The sequence below is a fragment of the Callithrix jacchus genome, chromosome X (assembly GCF_049354715.1).
Source record: "Callithrix jacchus isolate 240 chromosome X, calJac240_pri, whole genome shotgun sequence".
NCBI lineage: Eukaryota > Metazoa > Chordata > Mammalia > Primates > Cebidae > Callithrix > Callithrix jacchus.
In genome coordinates this window covers 57,531,373-57,552,526 of record NC_133524.1, presented here as the reverse complement: position 1 = coordinate 57,552,526, position 21,154 = coordinate 57,531,373, and the positions used below count along the sequence as shown (strand labels likewise).

General features: G+C 39.4%; 1 protein-coding gene across 3 annotated transcripts in view; it reads right to left on the bottom strand.

The window, feature by feature from the left end:
• Positions 1-21,154, bottom strand: part of FAAH2 (fatty acid amide hydrolase 2) — a 297,578-nt gene that overhangs the window by 104,852 nt on the left and 171,572 nt on the right. For all 3 annotated transcript variants that reach the window (XM_078362584.1, XM_078362586.1, XM_078362585.1), the window contains one exon: positions 3,128-3,247. In XM_078362584.1, the coding sequence (XP_078218710.1) occupies positions 3,128-3,247 (120 nt within the window). The remainder of the gene's footprint in view (positions 1-3,127; positions 3,248-21,154) is intronic.

Genomic DNA, 21,154 nt, shown 5'->3' with positions numbered 1-21,154 from the left:
TTGCCAAACATCTACAGTCCTCTGATTGTAAGCAAACTCAATAAAAACAAGCAATAAAGAAAGGAACCCCTACTCAATATATAGTTCTTGGAAAACTTGCTGGATACATGCAGAAGGTTAAAATTGGACCACTTCCTTATGCCATACACACACACACACACACACACACACACACACACACACACACACACAAACACACACATAAACCCTCCAGACAGATTAAATATTTAAATGTAAAACTTAAAGCTATAAAATCCCTGAAAAATAACCTGAACAAATTACCTGAATAGGAAAAACCATTATGGATGTAGATTTGGAACAGGTTTTAGAATTAGGAGGCTAAAAGCAATTATAAAAGAAAAAATTGCCAATTGACCAAGTAAAAAATTGACTGAAAACCATAAGAAACTACCCACAGAGTAAACAGACAACCTATAGAATGGGAGAATATATTTGCAAACTATGCATCCAACAAAGATTTAATAGAAGAATCTATAAGGAACTTAAAAATTAACACACAAGAAAACAAACAACTCCATTAAAACGTGAACAAATTACCTGAATAGACACTTCCCAGACAAAGTTCAATACATGGTCGATAAGAATATAAAAGTGCTCAATATCACAAATTACTAGAAACATGCAAATCAAAACCACAATGAGATACTATCTCACCTCGGTTAAAATGGCTATTAGTCAGAACAATAACAGATGGTGGTGAGGTTGTGGAGAAAAGAAAATGCTTATGTGCTTATACACAGTGGGGAATGTTAAGTTTTGCCAGCCATTGTGCAAAGTGGTTTGGTGATTTCCCAAATAACTTAAAACAGAATTACCACTAGATCCATCAGTCTCGTTATTGGGTATATACCCAAAGAAATATAAATTATTCTACCACAAAGGCACATGCACATGTATGTTCATTACAGCACTATTCACAATAGCAAAGACATGCAATCAACTGCAATGTCCATCAGTGGTATACTGGAAAAAGAAAAAGAAATACTAGGCAGCCAAAAAAATAAATGAATCAAGTCCTTTGCAGCAACATGGATGAAGCTGGTTGCCATTATCCTAAGCAAACTAACACAAGGACAGAAAACCAAATGCTACATGTTCTCACTTATACTTGGCAGTTAAACATTGAGTATATATGGACACAAAGAAGGGAGAAATAGACACCAGCACCTATTTAAGGGCAGAGGATGGGAGGAGGGTGAGGATCGCAAACTATCAGGTACTCTGCTGATTACCTGGGTGATGACATAATCAGTACACAAAACCCATGCACCACATAATTTCTTTATATAACAAACCTGCACATGTACTCTTGAATCTAAGATAAAGGTGAAAAAAGGAGGATATGTTAACATGCAAATGCACAAGAAACTGCAAGAGAAGTGGGGATAATTATTGAGTAGAAAGTAAGAGGAATAATATTTAGTATTTGGTAGCACAATTGGGTAACTATAGTTTAAAGTACATTATTGTATTTATAAGAAAACTAAGAGAGTGGAATTAGAATGTTACAACACAAAAAATAATAAATGTTTAAGCTGATGTATACCCCAATTACACTGATTTCATCATTACACATTGTATGTATGTATCAAAACATTTGATATATTCCATAAACACATACAACTGTTATATAGCCACAAAAACTAAAAATTTAAAGAAAGGTCTGTAATAAAAAAGCATCCACAATGACATAAGAAGTATGGTGTAGAAAACGGCAACCTCCGTTTTTCTTTTTAAAAGCTTCAAGTACTAATCACACAGTATACCTATTTTAAGAGATTATGAATAAGATACATAATAAAGTGGGGATAACCATCATCTCTAAATCAGTAGTCATAATTTAAAGTAAGAAGAGAACAGATTTTTCCCTCTTCTTTATCTTTTTCTTCAGATTTGATATTACAGGACCAATTTTGACAGTTGGCATATATGTTAACAGTTCATTCAAATTATAAGAGGGTGTCTTCTGGAAGCAAATTCAAAATGAACGTTTTGTTTTTGATTTTTGCTTTAGTTTTGTTCTAAAGTTCTGATTATAAACTTTGATGTCAGAGCCAAACATCCGCATTGTATAGATTTTTATAAACTTTTTGTTCTGTGAGATTTCCAAAGTGTTTCTACAAAGAAAACTGGCTATTTGAAAAAATAAAAAAGTGACTGTTTATTTCATTTAAAGTAGAGGGGATCATGTGAGTTTTGCTGATGGAAGGGCTGCTGTATGTGAGACACTTTATTAAAAATATTCTTAATCCGCAAAATAAAACTGTAATGTGGGTATCAATAAATTAATTTTACATATGAGTTAACTGCAGATTAGCTAAGTAACTTGCCAAAAATAATAAAACCAGGAAATAGCCTGCACTTTGAATTTGGATATGTCATGCTCTAACACAAATATTCCATTGGCATAAAACATGCCTATATTCACAAAAGTTAAATTCTTCAAAATTTTGAATTTATCTCATATTTCTCAAAGTGTTCATATTTAAAGTGTTCAGCATGCCTGAAAAAACCCGGCCTAAGGGAAGCTTCTTTCACAAGTACCTATATCAGCTTCTAATCAGAACAGATGTGAAGAGGAAGGAAAAAATAAACAGGAGATGGGCAGATAGCTCTGTACATGTATTTTTAAAACTTCTGAGGGGAAAGGTAAAGCTAGCGGTTGACAACTGAAGTTACCTAGTCACTTTATGCTTTATTAAAACCTACATGTTTTGAGTACCTAGCATACAACATACTAAGATTAGCTTTATTCTCCTATGCCCTTGTCCATGCTCTGGTTTCCCCTTTGCCTGGCATAATTTTTTATCTCTTTTCTAACTAGTTAAGGCTTCCCAATCATTCAAGATTTGAGAGACAGCAATTCTTCCACCAAAAAGCCTTGACTGACTTCCATAGAGGAGTGCGCAAACTCTCTGTGATCACACAACCAAATGCGCGTATACCAGCAAAGCATTCACGAAACTGTCCTTTCTTTAAATACTTTACTATTTACTTATCTTTCTCATGAGTTTCTTTTCTCTACACTTCTAACATATGGCCCACAATAAAAGCTCAATAAATGTTTACACAAAGAAAATGTAAGGAAAGAAAGAAGCAAACATACCTTTCCATCATGTCCCCTTGCTGACATCATTGTGATCCACAACTGAAAAGAGTACTTCATTTTCTTCAGTTTAACATGCTGAACTGAGGCTCCCAGAATAGTTTCAATGTGAACCACAACCTTATTAAAAAAGATACAAAAACAGACAAATATTGATGAGCAGAGGAGATACTATGGAATAGTGACATCAGCAAGATGGCAGACCAGGAAGATCCAGGCCCTCATTGCCCTGTGGAAACACCAAAAGACAAACAAACAAAAACAAAGCCAAACAGCCCACAATATATACAGAAAAGTGGTTTTTGTGAGAACTCTAGAACAAGCTGAGAAGCTACAGCAACCAAGGAAATGTCTAAATAAGAAAAACTACACTCAAAATGTTAGGAAAATTTTATGTCATTTCTGCTTGCCCTTGTCCCATTCCCTCTCTGACACAGTTATAGACATTACTAAAGCCAGTTATAAACATACAAAAATTAAAAAGAAATCTACAAACCAATAATACAGATAAATATAGATGTGAAAAGTCTCAACAAAATTTTAATTAACTGAATCCAACACCATATCAAAAAGATAATACATCATGATCAAGTTGCTTTTATCCCAGAGATGCAAGGATGGTTCAACATACACAAATTAATAAAAGTAATTCACCACATAAACAGAATTAAAAGCACAATCCACATGATCATCTTCATAGCTACAGAAAATTGATAGAATTTAGCATGACTTTCATTATAAAAACCCTTTAAAAAATAGTAATAGAGAAAACATACCACAAAGTTATAAAAACCATATATAACAAGCCCATAGCCAACCTTATACTAAATGGTGAAAAGTTGAAAATATTCCTTCTAATAACTGAAAGAAGACAAAAAAGCCCACTTTAACCACTCCTTTTTAAAGTAATACTGGCAGTTGTAGCCAGGGCACTCAGTCAAGGGAAATAAATAAAAGATATCTGAATTTAAAAAGAAGTCAAATTATGTCTATTTGCTGATGATATGACCTTATATATAGAAAATTCTAAAGACTCCACCCAAAGGACTCCTAGATTTGATTACTGAATTCAGTATAATCTCAGAAAACAAAATCAATGTACAAAATGAGTAGCATTTCTTCAATTAAATAATAATAATCAAGCTTAGAAACAAATAAAGAAGTCAGTTTGTTACCATTTACAATAGCTACAAAAATAAAATACCTAGGAATATATTTAACCAAAGAGGTGAAAAATATCTACAAAGAAAACTATCAAACACTGATGAAAGGAATTGGAGATGACACAAATAAATAGAAAAACATCTTATGCTCATAAATCAGAATGAATATCATCAAAATGTTCATATTGTCGAAAATAATCTACAGATTCAATGCAATTCTCTTCAAAATACCAATGTAATTTTTCACAGAGTTAGAAAAAAATGACAAAATTCATATGAAACCACAAAAGAGCTTGTGTAGCCAAAGCAATCCTAACCAAAAGGAACTAAGTTGGCTGCATCACATTTCCTACTTCAAATTATACTACAGAGCTACAGAAATTACAGCAGCATGGTATTGGTATAAAAATAGACACATATGGGGAATGGATCCAAGATGGCTGATTAGGAGCAGCTCAGGATTGCAGCTCCCAGCAAGTGTGTAGGGTGAGTGAATGCTGCATTGCCAGACGGATTTTTATTGCCAAAAGACAAGAAGATTGCCATGCAGAGGAGCCCCACAGGTCGCCAGCATAGCTGTTTCAGCCAGTGCAGCTGTATCGGCCGGCATGGCTGTTTCAGCTGGCATGGCTGTTTTGACCGGTGTGGCTGTCTTGGCTGGTGCCCCAGCGCAGTGGTTCTCTGTACAAAGTGCACGGGTCTGGGCACTGTTTTAGCTTCTGATTGGAGTTCTGGGAACACAGAATCTCCCAAGGAACTGACAGAAAAGGGGACTGAAACAGGAAAACAGAAGGGGAGATTCCTGAGCCAAAAAGCACTAGGAATCTCAGCACGGCTGTTTCAACTGGTGCAGATGCAGTGGGTTGCCGCACGGGAAATGACACAGATCCCGACGCCTTTTCAATAGGCGACTGGAACACCAGGGAGACAGTCGACTGTTCAACTTAAAAGAAAAAAAGACTCTGAGGCAGGGAGCCAGGCGATCAGGCTTGGCTTGTCCCACCCCCACAAAAAAACAGCAATCTGAAATGCTCTGAATTGAGAGTTTCACAGCAAGCACAGCTGAACCAGGGATGGTCCAGCTCTGTGAGGGAAGGTCATCCACCATTATCAATGCACTCTACCACTATGGAGGTAGTCCACCAATGCTGAGGAAGCCCACAGTTGCCGAGGTAGCCAGCCATTACAGAGAGACTCTACCATTACAGAGGTGGACAACCACTGCCAAGGCAGTTCTAACTATACCTGTATAAACAGGACTAAAGAGAAGTTCACATGGCAGCTGGGCAGATTCCACAGGAGCTCAGCAAAGCCTCTCAGGCAGACAGTGACTAGGCTGCCTCCTTGCTGGGCAGGGCAGCCCTGAAAAAAAGGCAGCAGCACAGCAGAAACTCATAAATAAAGCCCTAACACCCAGGAACAGAGCACCTCCGGAAAGAAAAGGGGGTTTATGAGTTCCATTGCAGAAGACTTAAACGTACTTACCCAGCAGCTCTGAATGAACAATGGAGCTCACAGTTCAGCACTTGAGCTCCTACAAAGGACAGACTGTCTCCTCAAGCAGCTTCCTGACCCTCGTATATCCAAAGACTCACCTCATAAAGGAGAGCTCAGACTGACATCAGGCAGATATCCCTCTGAGATAAAGATAGCAGCAACCCTTACTGTTCTACAGCCCTGCAGGTGATCCCCAAGAAAGCAGGGCCAGGAGCAGACATCAGCACTCTTACAGCAGAGGGACCAGACTGGTAGAAGGAAAATTAAGAAACAGAAAGAAATAACGTCATCATTAACAAACTGGACGTCCACTCAGAGACCCAATCTGGTAGGCAACAACTACAAAGATGACAGGTGGATAAATACACAAAGACTAAAAAAAAAAAAAAAAAACCAGAACCAAACGGATGAAAACACCCAAAACCATAATGCATCTCCTCCTAAAAGAAATTACAACTCCTCACCAGCAAAAGAACAAGGCTAAATGGAGAACAAGTGTGATGAATTGACAAAATCACGCTTCAGAAGGTGGGTAATAAGAAACTTCTGTGAGCTAAAAGAGCATGTTTAAACCCAATGCAAAGAAACTGAGAACTCTGAAAAAAGATTTAACGAAGTGCTAACCAGAATAAACAACATATAGAGGAATATAAGTGAATTGATGGAGCCGAAAACCAAACCACAAGAAGTTTGTGAAACATACACAAGATTCAACAGCCAAATTGACCAAGCAAAAGAAAGAATATCAAAGGTCAAAGATTGATTCAATGAAATAAAAAGAGAAGGCAAGATTAGAAAAAAAAGTAAAAAGGAATGAACAAATTCTCCGAGAAATATGAGACTATGTGAAAAGACCTAATCTACGTATGATAGGTGTAACTGAATGTGCTGGAGAGAATGAATACAAGCTGGAAAACACTCTTCAGGATATTATCAAGAAAAAGTTCCCCAACCTAAAGAGGCTAACCAATATTAACGTCTAGGAAACACAGAGAACATCACAAATATTTCTCAAGAAGAGCAACCCAAGGCACATAATCATCAGATTCACCAGGGTTCAAATGAAGAAGAAAATGCTATGGGCAGCCAGAGAGAAAGGTCGGGTCACCCACAAAAGGAAACCCATCAGACTCAGCATATCTCTCTGAAGAAATTCTACAAGCCAAAAGAGAGTGGTGGCCAAAATTCAACATCCTTAAAGAAAAGAACTTTCAACCCAGAATTTCATGTCCAGCCGAACTAAGCTTCATAAGTGAAGAAAAAATAAAATCCTTTATGAACAAGCAACTACTCAGAGATTTCATCACCACCAGGCCTGCTTGAGAAAAGCTCCAGAAAAAGGCATTAAACATAGAAAGCAACAATCAGTACCAGCCACTGCAAAAAGATACAAAATGGTTAAAAGCATCAACATGAAGAAGAAACTGCATCAACTAATGGACAAAACAGCCAGCTAGCATCAAAATGGCAGGATCAAATTCACACATAATAATATGAATCCTAAATGTAAATGGGCTAAGTGCCTCAATCAAAAGACACAGACTGGCAAATTGGATAAAAAGGCAAAACCCACTGGGGTGCTGTATCCGGAAAACGTATCTCACAGGCAAGCATACACATAGGCTCAAAATAGAGGAATGGTGAAACATTTACCAAGCAAATAGAGAGCAAAAAAAAGAAGAAGCTGCAAATCTCATCTCAGATAAAACAGACTTTAAACCAACTAAAATCAAAAGAGACAAAGAGGTACATCTCATAATGATAAAAGGATCAATGCAACAAGAAGAACTAACAATCCTAAATATATATGCACACAAGACAGGAGCACCCAGACACAAAAGACAACTTCTTAATGACTCACAAAGAGACTTAGACTCCCACACAATAATAGTGGGAAATGTGAACACCCCATTGCCAATATTAGACAGAGCAATGAGACAGAAAATTAACAAGGATATCCAGGACCTGAACTCGGACCTGAAACAAGCAAACCTAATAGATATTTCCAGGACCCTCCACCCCAAATCCACAGAATATACGTTCTTTTAAGCACCACATCACACGTACTCTAAAATTGACCAAATACTTGGAAGTAAATCACTACTCAGCAAATGCAAAGGAATGGAAATCATAACGAACAGTCTCTCATACCACAGTGTAATCAAGGTAGAACTCATAATTCAGAAACTAACTGAAAACCATAAAGCTTCATGGAAACTGAACAATTGGCTCTTCAATGTTGACTGGATACACAATGAAATGAAGGCAGAAATAAAGATATTCTTCAAAATCAATGAGAACAAAGACCCAACATACCAGAATCTCTGGAACACATCTAAAGCAGTGTCTAGAGAAAAATATACAACAATAAATGCTGACATAAAAAGCAAGAAAAAATCTAAAATCGACACTGTGTCATCAAAACGAGAAATAGATAGACGGCAAGATAAAAAAAAACTCAAAACCTAGCAGAAGACAAAAAATAACTAAGATCAGAGCAGAACGGAAGAACATAGAAACACAAAATACCCTTCAAAAAATCAATAAATCCAGCAGCTGCTTTTTCGAAAAGATCAACAAAATAGACAGACCACTAGCCAGATTAATAGAAAAGTAAAGAGAGAATAATCAAATAGATGCAATAAAAAATGATAACAGGGATATCACTACAGATTACACAGAAATAAAAACCATTATTGGAGATTATTACAAACATTTTTATGCACATAAACTGGTAACCCTACAAGAAATGAATATATTCCTGGACACTTTCATTCTCCCAAGCCTAATCCAGGAAGAAGTCGAAACCCTGAAGAGACCAATAACAAGGCGTGAGGATGAGGCAGCAACTAAGAGCCTGCCGACCAATAAAAGCCCAGGTCAAAAAAGATTCACAGCCGAATTGTGCCAGACACAAAAAGAGTAGCTGGTACCATTTCTTCTGAAATTATTCCAAAAAATTCAAAAAGAGGAAATCCTTCGCAAATTATTTTATGAAACCAATATCATCCCAATACCAAAACCTGGGAGAAACTCAGCAAAAAAATCAAACTTCAGGCCAATATACACGATGAACATAGATGCAAAAATCTTCAATAAAATACTTCCAAACTTATTGTAACAGCACATCAAAAAGTTTATCCACCATGATCAAGTAGGATTCATCCGAGGGATGCAAGGCTAGTTCAACATATGCAAGTCTACAAACGTAATTCACCACATAAACAGAAACGAAGAAAAAACGTATCTCAAAAGAATAAAAGCTGGAGGGGACTCAAGATGGCGCTGTGAGAACAACCCAGGATTGGAGCCCGCGTTGAATTCGCAAACGGAGAGTCAGTGCTGCATTTCCAGACTGATCTTTGTTGCCCACAGAACGGGGAAACTCCCAAGTATAAAAAGACACGGGACGCCAGGCAGTAGGTCTGCCTGGCGAAGCCGGCAGCCGGGGCAGCAGCGGCCGGCCCTACCCAGCAATCCCCACAGGGTGCGCTTGTCTGGGTGCCCTGTTGAACCGGCAACCTGAGACTTGAGAGGGCTGGACTTGAGACTGAACGAGACTTGCACAGTAGCCCAGCCCAGGGGATTGCAGGGACAGATCGTTTGGGATACCTAGTGGGACGAACAAAACCGCGATTACTAACTATCCCGGGCAGACGGTCCGAGACGCTCTGTGGGGGAGGGGCGTCTACCACTACGGAGGCAACCTGCCCCAATTGATATACACGCCCACTGCTGAGGCAGCCAGCCGTTGCCGAGGCAACCCGCCCCAACTGAGATACACGCCCACTGCTGACGCAGCCAGCCGTTGCCGAGGCAACCCGTCCCTACTGAGATACACAACCACTGCTGACGCAGCCTGCCGTTGCTGAGGCAACACACTACAATGAAGAGACTCCGCCGCAGGGCATGGCGGAGACCACAGCAGAGCCGGCAGGAACAGCGCGAATCACACAACAGCAGGGCGGAGCCTCGGCAGCCAAACAGTGGCTAGTCTGCCTTTGAGCTGGGCAGGACACCTGATCGGACATCAAAAATAAAGCCCAAATCCCTCAACACAGAGCATTTGAGAAAAAAAAAATGGTTGTTTAATGAGCTGTGTTGCAGCAGAATAAAACATAGCAGCCAAACTGCCCTGAATGAACAACAGAGTGCACAGCTCAGCAATTAAACCCCTATAAAGTACAAACTGTCTCCTCAAGCAGCTCCCTGAGCCCTCTATATCCAAAAGACTGTCATTAGGCAGGCATCATCCTGGGACAAAGAGAGCAGTAAAAGAAACTGGTAGCATCCCTCACTGTGCCACGGCTACTAGAGGTGCACCCCAGACAAGCAGGGTCTGGAGTGGACCTCAACAGTCGTACAGCGAAGGGGCTAGATTGGTAGAAGGAAAACCAAGCAACAGAAATACTTCATCATCAACATTCTGGGTGTCCACTCAGAGACCCAAACGAAAAGTCAGCAACTACGCAGACGACCAGCGGACAAATCCACAAAGATGGGAAGAAACCAGCGCAAAAAGAAGGAAAACACCCGAAACCAGAACACATCGCCTCCTAGAAAAGACCAAAACTCCTCACCAGCAAGGGAACAAAGCTGGACGGAGGATGACTGTGACGAAATGACGGAATTAGACTTCAGAAGATGGATAATGAGAAACTTTTGTGAGCTAAAAGATCATGTATTAAATCAATGCAAAGAAACTAAGAACCTTGAAAATAGATTTGAAAAAAGATTCGAGGAAATGATAACAAGAATGGATACCTTAGAGAGGAATATGAATGAATTAAAGGAGCTGAAAAACACAATACGAGAACTTCGTGAAGCAAACACAAGTTTCAATAGCCGAATTGACCAAGCAGAAGAAAGAATATCAGAAGTCGAGGATCAACTCAATGAAATAAAACGAGAAACCAAGATCAGAGAAAAAAGCGCAAAAAGGAATGAACAAAGTCTCCAAGAAATGTGGGACTATGTGAAAAGACCTAACCTACGTTTGATAGGTGTACCAGAAAGGGACGAAGAGAATGAATCCCAGCTGGAAAATACTCTTCAGGACATCATCCAGGAAAATTTCCCCCACCTAGCAAGACAAGCCAACACTTAAACGCAGGAAATACAGAGAACACCACAAAGATATTCCGCAAGAAGAGCAACCCCAAGGCACATAATCGTCAGATTCAACAGGGTTGAAATAAAGGAGAGAATACTAAGGGCAGCCAGAGAGAAAGGTCGGGTCACCCACAAAAAGAAGCCCATCAGACTCACAGCAGATCTCTTGGCAGAAACACTACAAGCCAGAAGAGAGTGGGGGCCAATATTCAACATTCTTAAAGAAAAGAACATTCAACCCAGAATTTCATATCCAGCCAAACTGAGATTCAGAAGTGAAGGAAGAATAAAATCCTTTGCGAACAAGCAAGTACTCAGAGATTTTGTCACCACCAGGCCTGCTTTACAAGAGCTCCTAAAAGAGGCACTACACATAGAAAGGATCAATCAGTACCAGCCATTCCAAAATCACACTGAATGCTAAAGAGCTTCAACATAATGAAGAATCTACAACAACTAACAGGCAAAACAGCCACTTAGAATCAAAATGGCAGTATCAAATTCACACATAACAATATTAACCCTAAATGTAAATGGACTAAATGCACCAATCAAAAGACACAGACTGGCAAATTGGATAAAAAGCCAAAACCCATCAGTGTGCTGTATCCAGGAAACCCATCTCACATGCAAAAATACACAAAGGCTCAAAATAAAGGGATGGAGGAAGATTTACCAAGCTAATGGAAAGCAAAAAAAAGCAGGAGTTGCAATTCTCATCTCTGATAAAACAGACTTTAAAGCAACAAAGATCAAAAGCGACAAAGAAGGCCATTACATAATGGTAAAAGGATCGATACGACAAGAAGAGCTAACGATCCTAAACATATATGGACCCAACACAGGAGCACCCAGATTCATAAGTCAAGTTCTTAATGACTTACAGAAGGACTTAGACTCCCACACAATAATAGTGGGAGACTTTAACACTCCACTGTCAATACTAGACAGATCAACCAGACAGAAAATCAACAAGGATACCACGGACTTGAACTCAGACCTGGAGCAAGCAAACCTGGTGGACATTTACAGAACTCTCCACCCCAAATCCACAGAATACACATTCTTCTCAGCACCACATCACACCTACTCTAAAATTGACCACATAATTGGAAGTAAAGCACTGCTCAACAAATGCAAAACAACTGAAATCATAACAAACAGCCTCTCAGACCATAGTGCTATCAAGTTACAACTCAGAATTCAGAAACCGACCCAGAACCGCACAGCTTCATGGAAACTGAACAACTGGCTCTTGAATGTTGACTGGGTAAACAACGAAATGAAGGCAGAAATAAAGAAGTTCTTCAAAACCAATGAGAACGAAGACACAACGTGCCAGAACCTCTGGGACACATTTAAAGCAGTCTCTAGAGGAAAGTATATAGCAATAAGTGCCCATATGAGGAGAATGGAGAGATCCAAAATTGACACCCTATCGTCAAAATTGAAAGAGCTAGAGGAGCAAGATCAAAAAAACTCAAAACCCGGCAGAAGACAAGAAATTACTAAGATCAGAGCTGAGCTGAAGGAGATTGAGACACGAAAAACCCTTCAAAAAATCCATAAATCCAAGAGCTGGTTTTTTGAAAAGATCAACAAAATAGACGGACCACTAGCCAGATTGATTAAAAATAAAAGAGAGAGCAACCAAATAGATGCAATAAAAAACGATAAAGGGGAAATCACCAAGGATTTCACAGAAATTCAAACCATCATCAGAGAATATTACAAACAACTCTATGCACATAAACTAGTAAACCTGGAAGAAATGGATAAATTCCTGGACTCCTGTGTCCTCCCAAGCCTAAACCAGGAGGAAGCTGAAACTATGAATAGACCAATAACAAGGTCTGAAGTTGAGGCAGCAATTAAGAGCCTACCACACAAAAAAAGCCCAGGTCCAGATAAGTTCACAGCCGAATTCTACCAGACACACAAGGAGAAGCTGGTACCATTCCTTCTAAAAGTATTTCAAACAATCCAAAAAGAGGGAATCCTTCCCAAATCATTTTATGAGACCAACATCATCCTGATACCAAAACCCGGCAGAGACCCAACGAGAAAAGAAAACTTCAGGCCAATATCCATGATGAACATAGATGCAAAAATCTTCAATAAAATATTGGCAAGCCGATTGCAACAGGAAATCAAAAAACTTATTCATCATGATCAAGTAGGATTCATCCCAGGGATGCAAGGCTGGTTCAACATACGCAAGTCTATCAACGTAATTCACCACATAAACAGAACCAAAAACAAAAACCACATGATTATCTCAATTGACGCAGAGAAGGCATTTGACAAAATTCAACAGCCCTTTATGCTAAAAACCCTCAATAAACTCGGTATCGATGGAACGTATCTCAAAGTAATAAAAGCTATTTATGACAAACCAACAGCCAATATCATACTGAATGGGCAAAAACTGGAAGCATTCCCTTTGAAATCTGGTACTAGACAAGGATGCCCTCTCTCACCACTCCTATTCAATATAGTACTGGAAGTTCTAGCCAGAGCAATCAGGCAAGAAAAAGAAATAAAGGGTATTCAAATAGGAAAGGTGGAAGCCAAATTGTCTCTATTTGCAGACGACATGATAGTATACCTAGAAGACCCCATCGCCTCAGCCCAAAAACTCCTGAAACTGATAAACAACTTCAGCAAAGTCTCAGGATATAAAATCAATGTGCAAAAATCACAAGCATTCGTCTACACCAATAACAGACTTAAAGAAAGCCAAATCAAGAGCGAACTGCCATTCGCAATTGCTACAAAAAGAATAAAATACCTTGGAATACAACTCACAAGGAACGTAAGGGACCTCTTCAAGGAGAACTACAAACCACTGCTCAACGAAATCAGAGAGGACACAAACAGATGGAGAAACATTCCATGTTCATGGTTAGGAAGAATTAATATCGTGAAAATGGCTATACTGCCCAAAGTAATTTACAGAATCAACGCTATCCCCATCAAGCTACCATTGACTTTCTTCACAGAACTGGAAAAAACCACCATGAACTTCATATGGAACCAAAAGAGAGCCCGCATAGCCAAGTCAATTCTAAGCAAAAAGAACACAGTGGGGGGCATCACACTACCGGATTTCAAACTATACTACAAGGCTACAGTAATCACAACAGCATGGTACTCGTACCAAAACAGAGATATAGACCAATGGAACAAAACAGAGGCACTGGAGGCAACACAACATACATACAACTATACAATCTTTGATAAACCTGACAAAAACAAGCAATGGGGCAAGGATTCCATGTTTAACAAATGGTGTTGGGAAAACTGGCTAGCCATGTGCAGAAAGCAGAAACTGGACCCCTTCCTGACACCTTACACTAAAATTAACTCTAGATGGATTAAAGACTTAAACATAAGACCTGGCACCATAAAAACCCTAGAAGGAAATCTAGGCAAAACTATCCAGGACATAGGAGTAGGCAAGGACTTCATGAACAAAACACCAAGAGCATTGGCAACAAAAGCCAAAATAGACAAATGGGACCTAATGAAACTCCACAGCTTCTGCACGGCAAAAGAAACAGTCACTAGAGTGGATCGGCAACCAACAGAATGGGAAAAAATTTTCGCAGTCAACCCATCTGACAAAGGGCTGATATCCAGAATTTACAAAGAACTCAAACAGATTTACAGGAAAAAAACAAACAAACCCATTCAAAAGTGGGCAAAGGATATGAACAGATACTTTACGAAAGAAGACATATATGAGGCCAACAATCATATGAAAAAATGCTCATCGTCACTGGTCATCAGAGAGAAGCAAATCACAACCACATTGAGATACCATCTCACGCCAGTTAGAATGGCGATCATTAAAAAATCTGGAGACAACAGATGCTGGAGAGGATGTGGAGAAAAAGGAACACTTTTACACTGTTTGTGGGAGTGTAAATTAGTTCAACCATTGTGGAAGACAGTGTGGCGATTCCTCAAGGCCTTAGAAATAGAAATTCCATTTGACCCAGCAATCCCATTACTGGGTATATATCCAAAAGACTATAAATCGTTCTACTATAAGGACACATGTACACGAATGTTCATTGCAGCATTGTTTACAATAGCAAAGACCTGGAATCAACCCAAATGCCCATTGATAATAGACTGGATTGGAAAAATGTGGCACATATACACCATGGAATATTATGCAGCAATCAGAAATGATGAGTTCGTGTCGTTTGTAGGGACATGGATGAATCTGGAAAACATCATCCTCAGCAAACTGACACAAGAACAGAAAATGAAACACCGTATATTCTCACTCATAGGTGGGTGATGAAAAATGAGAACACATGGACACAGAAAGGGGAGTACTAAACACTGGGGTCTATTGGGGGGAAAAGGGGAGGGCCGGTGGGAGGGGGAGGTGGGGAGGGATAGCCTGGGGAGAAATGCCAAATGTGGGTGAAGGGGAGAAGAAAAGCAAAGCACACTGCCATGTGTGTACCTACGCAACTGTCTCGCATGCTCTGCTCATGTACCCCAAAACCTATAATCCAATAAAAAATTAAAAAAAAAAAAAAAAGATTAAAAGCTATTCAAAACAAATCAACAGCCAATATCATACTGAAAGGGCAAAACCTGGAAAAATTCCCTTTGAAATCCGGCACTAGACAAGGATACCCTCTCTCACCATTCCTATTCAATATAGTACTGGAAGTTCGAGCCAGAGCAATCAGGCAAGAAAAAGAAATAAAGAGTATTCAAATAAAAAAGGAAGAAGTCAAATTGTCTCTATTTGCAGAAGACATGATTGTATATCTAGACGACCCATTATCTCAGCCCAAAGTCTCCTGAAACTGATAGGCAACTTCAGAAAAGTCTCAGGATACAAAATCAATGTGCAAAAATCACAAGCATTTCTATACACGAATAATAGACTGAAAGAGAACCACATCAAGAACGAACTGCCATTCACAATTGCTACAAAGAGAATAAAATTTTTGGGATTACAAATAACAAAAAATATAAAGGACGTTTTCAAGGGGAACTACAAACCACTGCTCAAAGAAATAGGAGAGGACACAAACAGATGGAGAAACATTCCATGTTCATGGTTAGGAAGAAATAATATCATGAAAACTGCCATAATGCCCAAAGTAATCTACAGATTCAATGCTATCCCCATCAAGATACCAATAAGCTTCTTCACAGAACTGGAAAAAAACATCGTCAACACGATATGAAACCAAAAGGGAGCCTGCATAGCCTACTTAATTCTAAGCCACACAAAAAAAGTGGTAGGCATCACACTACCGGACTTCAAACTATACTACAAGGCTACAGTAATCAAACAGCATGGTACTGGTACCAAAACAGAGATATAGACCAATGGAAAACAACAAAGGCCTTGGGGGCAACATCATGCATCTACAACCATTCAATCTTTAACAAACCTGACAAAAAAAAAGCAATGGGAAAAGAGTCCCTGTTTAATAAATGGTGTTGGAAAAACTGGCTAGCTATGTGTGGAAAGCAGAAACTGGACCCCTTCCTGACACCTTACACTAAAATTAACTCCATATGGATTAAAGACTTAAACATAAGACCTAACACCATAAAAACCCTAGAAGAAAATCTAGGCAAAACCATTCAGGACATAGGAGTAGGCAAGGACTTCATGAACAAAACACCAAAAGAATTGGCAACAAAAGCCAAAATAGGCAAATGGGACCTAATCAAACTCCACAGCTTCTGCACAGCAAAAGAAGCAGTCATTACAGTGAATCAGCAACCAACAGAATAGAAAAAAATCTTTGCAGTTTACCCATCTGACAAAAAGCTGATATCCAGAATTTACAAAGAACGCAAACAGATTTACAAGAAAACAACAAACAAGCCCATTGAAAAGTGGGCAAAGAATATGAACAGACACTTTACTAAAGAAGACATATATGAGGCCAACCATCATATGAAAAATTGCTCATTGTCACTGGTCATTAGAGAGATCCAAATCAAAACCACATTGAGATACCATCTCACGCCAGTTAGAATGGCGATCATTAAAAAATCTGGAGACAACAGATGCTGGAGAGGATGTGGAGAAAAAGGAACACTTTTACACTGTTGGTGGGAGTGTAAATTAGTTCAACCATTGTGGAAGACAGTGTGGTGATTCCTCAAAGCCTTAGAAATAGAAATTCCATTTGACCCAGCAATCCCATTACTGGGTATATATCCAAAGGACTATAAATCGTTCTACTATAAGGACACATGCACACAAATGTTCATTGCAGCACTGTTTACAATAGCAAAGACCTGGAATCAACCCAAATGCCCAATGATGATAGACTGGATTGGAAAAATGTGGCACATATACCCCATGGAATATTATGCAGCAATCAGAAATGATGAGTTTGTGTCGTTTGTAGGGACATGGATGAATCTGGAGAACATCATCCTCAGCAAACTGACACAAGAACAGAAAATGAAACACCGCATATTCTCACTCATAGGCGGTTGATGAAAAATGAGAACACATGGACACAGAGAGGGGAGTGCTAAACACTGGGGTCTATTGAGGGAAAAAGGGGAGGGCCAGTGGGAGAGGGAGGTGGGGAGGGATAGCCTGGAAAGAAATGCCAAATGTGGGTGAAGGGGAGAAAGGAAGCAAAACACACTGCCATGTGTGTACCTATGCAACTGTCTTGCATGTTCTGCACACGTACCCCAAAACCTAAAATGCAATAAATTTTTTTTTTTAATTTTTTATTGGATTATAGGTTTTGGGGTACATGAGCAGAGCATGCAAGACAGTTACGTAGGTACACACATGGCAGTGTGCTTTGCGTTTCTTCTCCCCTTCACCCACATTTGGCATTTCTTTCCAGGCTATCCCTCCCCACCTCCCCCTCCCACTGACCCTCCCCTTTTCCCCCCAATAGACCCCAGTGTTTAGTACACCCCTTTCTGTGTCCATGAGTTCTCATTTTTCATTACCCACCTATGAGTGAGAATATGCGGTGTTTCATTTTCTGTTCTTGTGTCAGTTTGCTGAGGATGATGTTCTCCAGATTCATCCATGTCCCTACAAACGACACGAACTCATCATTTCTGATTGCTGCATAGTATTCCATGGTGTATATGTGCCACATTTTTCCAATCCAGTCTATTATCAATGGGCATTTGGGTTGATTCCAGGTCTTTGCTATTGTAAACAGTGCTTCAATGAACATTCGTGTACATGTGTCCTTATAGTAGAACGATTTATAGTCTTTTGGATATATACCCAGTAATGGGATTGCTGGGTCAAATGGAATTTCTATTTCTAAGGCCTTGAGGAATCGCCACAGTGTCTTCCACAATGGTTGAACTAATTTAAACTCCCACCAACAGTGTAAAAGTGTTCCTTTTTCTCCACATCCTCTCCAGCATCTTTTGTCTCCAGATTTTTTAATGATCACCATTCTAACAGGCGTGAGATGGTATCTCAATGTGGTTTTGATTTGCATCTCTCTGATGACCAGTGACGATGAGCATTTTTTCATATGACTGTTGGCCTCATATATGTCTTCTTTCGTAAAGTATGTGTTCATATCCTTTGCCCACTTTTGGATGGGTTTGTTTGTTTTTTTCCTGTATATCTGTTTGAGTTCTTTGTAAATTCTGGATATCAGCCCTTTGTCAGATGGGTTGACTGCGAAAATTTTTTCCCATTCTGTTGGTTGCCGATCCACTCTAGTGACTGTTTCTTTTGCCGTGCAGAAGCTGTGGAGTTTCATTAGGTCCCATTTGTCTATTTTGGCTTTTGTTGCCAATGCTTTTGGTGTTTTGTTCATGAAGTCCTTGCCTACTCCTATGTCCTGGATAGTTTTGCCTAGATTTCCTTCTAGGGTTTTTATGGTGCCAGGTCTTATGTTTAAGTCTTTAATCCATCTGGAGTTAATTTTAGTGTAAGGTGTCAGGAAGGGGTCCAGTTTCTGCTTTCTGCACATGGCTAGCCAGTTTTCCCAACACCATTTGTTAAACATGGAATCCTTGCCCCATTGCTTGCTTTTGTCAGGTTTATCAAAGATTGTATAGTTGTATGTATGTTGTGTTGCCTCCGGTGCCTCTGTTTTGTTCCATTGGTCTATATCTCTGTTTTGGTACGAGTACCATGCTGTTTTCATTACTGTAGCCTTGTAGTATAGTTTGAAATCCGGTAGTGTGATGCCCCCCGCTGTGTTCTTTTTGCTTAGAATTGACTTGGCTATGCGGGCTCTCATTTGGTTTCATATGAAGTTCATGGTGGTTTTTTCCAGTTCTGTGAAGAAAGTCAATGGTAGCCTGATGGGGATAGCGTTGATTCTGTAAATTACTTTGGGCAGTATAGCCATTTTCACGATGTTAATTCTTCCTAACCATGAACATGGAATGTTTCTCCATCTGTTTGTGTCCTCTCTGATTTCGTTGAGCAGTGGTTTGTAGTTCTCCTTGAAGAGGTCCCTTACGTTCCTTGTGAGTTGTATTCCAAGGTATTTTATTCTTTTTGTAGCAATTGCGAATGGCAGTTCGCTCTTGATTTGGCTTTCTTTAAGTCTGTTATTGGTGTAGACGAATGCTTGTGATTTTTGCACATTGATTTTATATCCTGAGACTTTGCTGAAGTTGTTTATCAGTTTCAGGAGTTTTTGGGCTGAGGCAATGGGGTCTTCTAGGTATACTTTCATGTCGTCTGCAAATAGAGACAATTTGGCTTCCACCTTTTCTATTTGAATACCCTTTATTTCTTTTTCTTGCCTGATTGCTCTGGCTAGAACTTCCAGTACTATATTGAATAGGAGTGGTGAGAGAGGGCATCCTTGTCTAGTGCCAGATTTCAACGGGAATGCTTCCAGTTTTTGCCCATTCAGTATGATATTGGCTGTTGGTTTGTCATAAATAGCTTTTATTACTTTGAGATACGTTCCATCGATACCGAGTTTATTGAGGGTTTTTAGCATAAAGGGCTGTTGAATTTTGTCAAATGCCTTCTCTGCGTCAATTGAGATAATCATGTGGTTTTTGTTTTTGGTTCTGTTTATGTGGTGAATTACATTTATAGACTTGCGTATGTTTAACCAGCCTTGCATCCCCGAGATGAATCCTACTTGATCATGATGAATAAGTTTTTTGATTTGCTGTTGCAATCGGCTTGCCAATATTTTATTGAAGATTTTTGCATCTATGTTCATCATGGATATTGGCCTGAAGTTTTCTTTTCTCGTTGGGTCTCTGCCAAGTTTTGGTATCAGGATGATGTTGGTCTCATAAAATGATTTGGGAAGGATTCCCTCTATTTGGATTGTTTGAAATAGTTTTAGAAGTAATGGTACCAGCTCCTCCTTGTGTGTCTGGTAGAATTCGGCTGTGAACCCGTCTGGACCTGGGCTTTTTTTGTGTGGTAGGCTCTTAATTGCTGCCTCAACTTCAGACCTTGTTATTGGTCTATTCATAGTTTCAGCTTCCTCCTGGTTTAGGCTTGGGAGGACACAGGAGTCCAGGAATTTATCCATTTCTTCCAGGTTTACTAGTTTATGCGCATATAGTTGTTTGTAATATTCTCTGATGATGGTTTGAATTTCTGTGGAATCTGTGGTGATTTCCCCTTTATCATTTTTTATTGCATCTATTTGGTTGTTCTCTCTTTTCTTTTTAATCAATCTGGCTAGTGGTCTGTCTATTTTGTTGATCTTTTCAAAAAACCAGCTCCTGGATTTATTGATTTTTTGAAGGGTTTTTCGTGTCTCAATCTCCTTCAGCTCAGCTCTGATCTTAGTAATTTCTTGTCTTCTGCCGGGTTTTGAGTTTTTTTGATCTTGCTCCTCTAGCTCTTTCAATTTTGACGATAGGGTGTCAATTTTGGATCTCTCCATTCTCCTCATATGGGCACTTATTGCTATATACTTTCCTCTAGAGACTGCTTTAAATGTGTCCCAGAGGTTCTGGCACGTTGTGTCTTCGTTCTCATTGGTTTCGAAGAACTTCTTTATTTCTGCTTCATTTCGTTGTTTACCCAGTCAACATTCAAGAGCCAGTTGTTCAGTTTCCATGAAGCGGTTTGTTTCTGGGTCGGTTTCTGAATTCTGAGTTCTAACTTGATTGCACTATGGTCTGAGAGAGGCTGTTTGTTATGATTTCTATTTTTTTGCATTTGTTGAGCAGTGCTTTACTTCCAATTATGTGATCAATTTTAGAGTAGGTGTGATGTGGTGCTGAGAAGAATGTGTATTCTGCGGATTTGGGGTGGAGAGTTCTG